At 40.2% G+C, this 2964-nt stretch overlaps 1 protein-coding gene across 1 annotated transcript; it reads right to left on the bottom strand.

The window, feature by feature from the left end:
- Positions 1-528: 528 nt before the first annotated feature.
- Positions 529-2494, bottom strand: LEAP2 (liver enriched antimicrobial peptide 2). Its single transcript, XM_077326927.1, has 3 exons — positions 2319-2494; positions 1451-1587; positions 529-838 (listed from the first exon to the last, which is right to left on the bottom strand). The coding sequence occupies exons 1-3, from the start codon at positions 2490-2492 to the stop codon at positions 802-804; spliced, it is 348 nt and encodes a 115-aa protein (XP_077183042.1). The 5' UTR covers positions 2493-2494; the 3' UTR covers positions 529-801.
- Positions 2495-2964: the final 470 nt, after the last annotated feature.

The raw sequence follows: 2964 nt of genomic DNA, 5'->3' as shown, positions 1-2964 counted from the left end.
TTAATAAATATCAAATAGATTTTCTGTATTAAACTTTATAAGTGCAGTGCTTGAATTAATTCTTTATAAATAGGCTTCTCTATGTGGACTTTTCATCAGGAAAACATGCTCTGTGTGGTGCAGGAAGGTCAGTATTGTGTTCAGGATGGGGTGTGTGTGTATGTGTGAGGATACACACACTGCTAGTTTCTGTTTCACTATTCTATCAAGCTGATTGCTCAGCTTGATAAAATTGTTCTTATTCTTTTATGCCATCCTTTCCTAATGGTGAACCTGAAAACCATAAATTATTCTATCCTTGCTCATCTCTTTCAGTCAGTTGAGGTGTATGCTCTTTCTGGTTCACAGGGTTAGCTGGTTCCTTGCAAACTGCTAGCTTTGTAAAAGATGGAACACAGTCAAAACCCAAAATTGTTCCCTTAATAACTGCAACAGTCAAAGTCTTCTAGTCCAGCTGTAGTCCAAGAATGTTCAGTTTATCTCCACAAGGTATGGCTTTTTCAGTTGGCTGATTATGTACAAGATTAATAGTTGCTTAAACAGATCTTTAATATCTTGGTAAAAAAATGAAATACAAAGTATAAAAAAATGAAGATCAATTTAAGCTACTTCAGCTTAGCTAAAGGCTCACAGAGGTATAGCCTAAAACAGCTTCTAGCAAGTGTGTTTCCATCAATTCAACAGAGGTTTGAATTGAAAAACCATTAAATATATGCAGTGGTTCTAGGAAGGTAATAATAAATACACAAACAGGAGCATTGTCAATGGAAGCAACAGCATTTTCTTTCCCATAATGAGGAATCATTCTTCGGATATTGTTACAGAACAGCGTTTACTCCTGCAAAAGAGAATAGAAGTCAATTTTCATTTTCTTAGGCATGAATCCCTGCATCAAGAGAAAGTTTCATGGAATACTACCATATGAAAGCAGACTTCTACAAGCCTTTCAACTAAAGCACTGATTGTTCCCTGTGGATATATGGGCAACTAACCTACCATTGTCTCATCATTACTGAAATACAATTAATTTAATTAATTTTAGATTTTCATATCTGAAACCCCTCCCCCCAAACAATGGTGATTGTAGGTAACAAGGAATTTTTAGGAGCTGGTCAATAAATGTCAACTATGTTTAGCATCTTGAACCGAATTAATTTCCCAATCTGACAAGTATCTAGAAAATGAATGCAAGGGAGAGCAATAAGGATACTTTTTGAATAAAAATATTCATAAAGAACATGTTCTAGATTTGGTACACCTATCAACTTGGGTTGTTGGGGGGGGGTGGTGGTGCCACTTTTAATCCAGTAAAACTAATTTTAGCATGTAAGTGTATCTTTATATCCAAGACAACCAGGCTAGTTTTCTCACAGAAGACCTATCTGGGTGGAAGTGTGGCTGCCCTGTTCTGCATGAAACACAGGTGCTTTGTTTCAAAGGAGGAGATTACCTGCATAGTCTGCTGAAGCATTCACTGTGTTCCCTGCATGGTGCTCCAACTGGCCTTGTGACGCCCCTCCAGAAAGGTGTCATTCTCTTAAGCCTTGTCAGCTCAGAACTTTGTGGACCCAAAGCAGCACAGTGTGTCTGAAAAACAAGTGTAGTGTGGCTATTACACATACTACAGACATATTTACCTATTAAGTGTTTTTAAGGCCCTTGGACTCCTACCCTCAACAGTATTTCTGTAAGGAAAGGACTGGGGTGGCTCCTACCCCTGTCTTCCCACTCCACTGAGCAGTTGCCAGTGAAGGAGCAGGAAGTCTCCTTGGTGAAGGGTTGGATCCACCTCACTGTTTCCTGTTTCAGTACTTTTATCTAAGCCTGTGGGAAATTTAAACTGTTATCCACAGGGCATGCTTCACTCCAGCTGTAGCCTAGAATGCTGCTCTACCCCAGGCCCACAACCACTCATTTATAGGGGAAAAATTGATGTACTGGGCTTGGGGCTGATAATACTGTAAAGTCAAAGCTCGGCTTTTGCTTCTGAAACAGGGATCCCACCCACTACAGCAGATCCCAGATTCTGCAAAGGATTGTAACTTGTGTTCATTTGCAGGAGTGAGCCTTGAAAATCTCTATGCTCTCTTTTGCACACGTGCAATGTCAAGAATTGTGCCGATTATGAATAAATAACCACTCCAATGGCTGTGCTAGGACTACAGTCCTTGCCTTCTCTGGTATCTTAATACTCCAATAACTGGAAGACAGAAGTAGCTAAAGCATTGCGCAGAACTGCTGAAACACAAGACACCCAAATCATCATTTTTCTCACTAGCAGTGCAAATGCAGCAGTGGGATCTTCTTTCTATTCTTACCTGAGTCAGCAGGACTGAGCAAACCAGGATGACCGCTGCAATTTTTAAGCACTGCATGCTCTTTGGATCACTTTCCACTAGTCGGTATGTTTCCCAGAAGCTACTGGAATTCCTGAATATAATTTCCCAGCTGTCTGGCCTGGCTTTTATAGATTCAAAGCCTCTGCGTTGCATCAGACACCAACTTATTAAAGAGCCAAAGTTCACTGTAGCGAAAGAGAAGTTTAATGAGTTATCAACTCAAGTGGTGGTCCAAGGTCTGTCCACCAGGCTAAATATATTTACTTTTCCAACACTTGTACTTTGCCTGTTCAGTGCATGCCAACTGTTCCTTTTTTAAAAACTACATTTCACAACGTACCTGAAAAGAGGCAAATGGTCAGAGCAGAATACAAATGAGCCATGCTTTTTTTAGTTTCCTAGAGTTCAATGAAAAATAATGGGCATTTGTTGCCTCATGAAAAGGGGGCAGGGAGTGTCAATTATGACCTCTGGCAGTCATGCATGAGATGTGTGCTTAGCCAACCCCTTCCCCAAACGGGTATAGTTCTAGCTCTTTCCTCCATAAGATTTTGTGAATGTATAGTTCTCCCATTTGTTTTCTGATCATAAGAAGTAGTTCAGTGCCCATCGCACCTCTTCTACA

This window comes from Paroedura picta, chromosome 3 (assembly GCF_049243985.1).
Source record: "Paroedura picta isolate Pp20150507F chromosome 3, Ppicta_v3.0, whole genome shotgun sequence".
Taxonomy (NCBI): domain Eukaryota; kingdom Metazoa; phylum Chordata; class Lepidosauria; order Squamata; family Gekkonidae; genus Paroedura; species Paroedura picta.
The sequence above is the reverse complement of the archived record's forward strand: the minus strand, read 5'-3'. Positions and strand labels throughout refer to the sequence as shown.

Excerpts from the sequence above, each read along its gene's own strand:
- LEAP2 (XM_077326927.1), bottom strand. The coding sequence starts at position 2,492 with ATGCAACGCAGAGGCTTTGAATCTATAAAAGCCAGGCCAGACAGCTGG. Across the intron at positions 1,588-2,318 it reads GCTCAGTCCTGCTGACTCAG|ACACACTGTGCTGCTTTGGG; the intron begins GTAAGAATAGAA and ends CTTGTTTTTCAG. Across the intron at positions 839-1,450 it reads TGCTTCAGCAGACTATGCAG|GAGTAAACGCTGTTCTGTAA; the intron begins GTAATCTCCTCC and ends TCTCTTTTGCAG.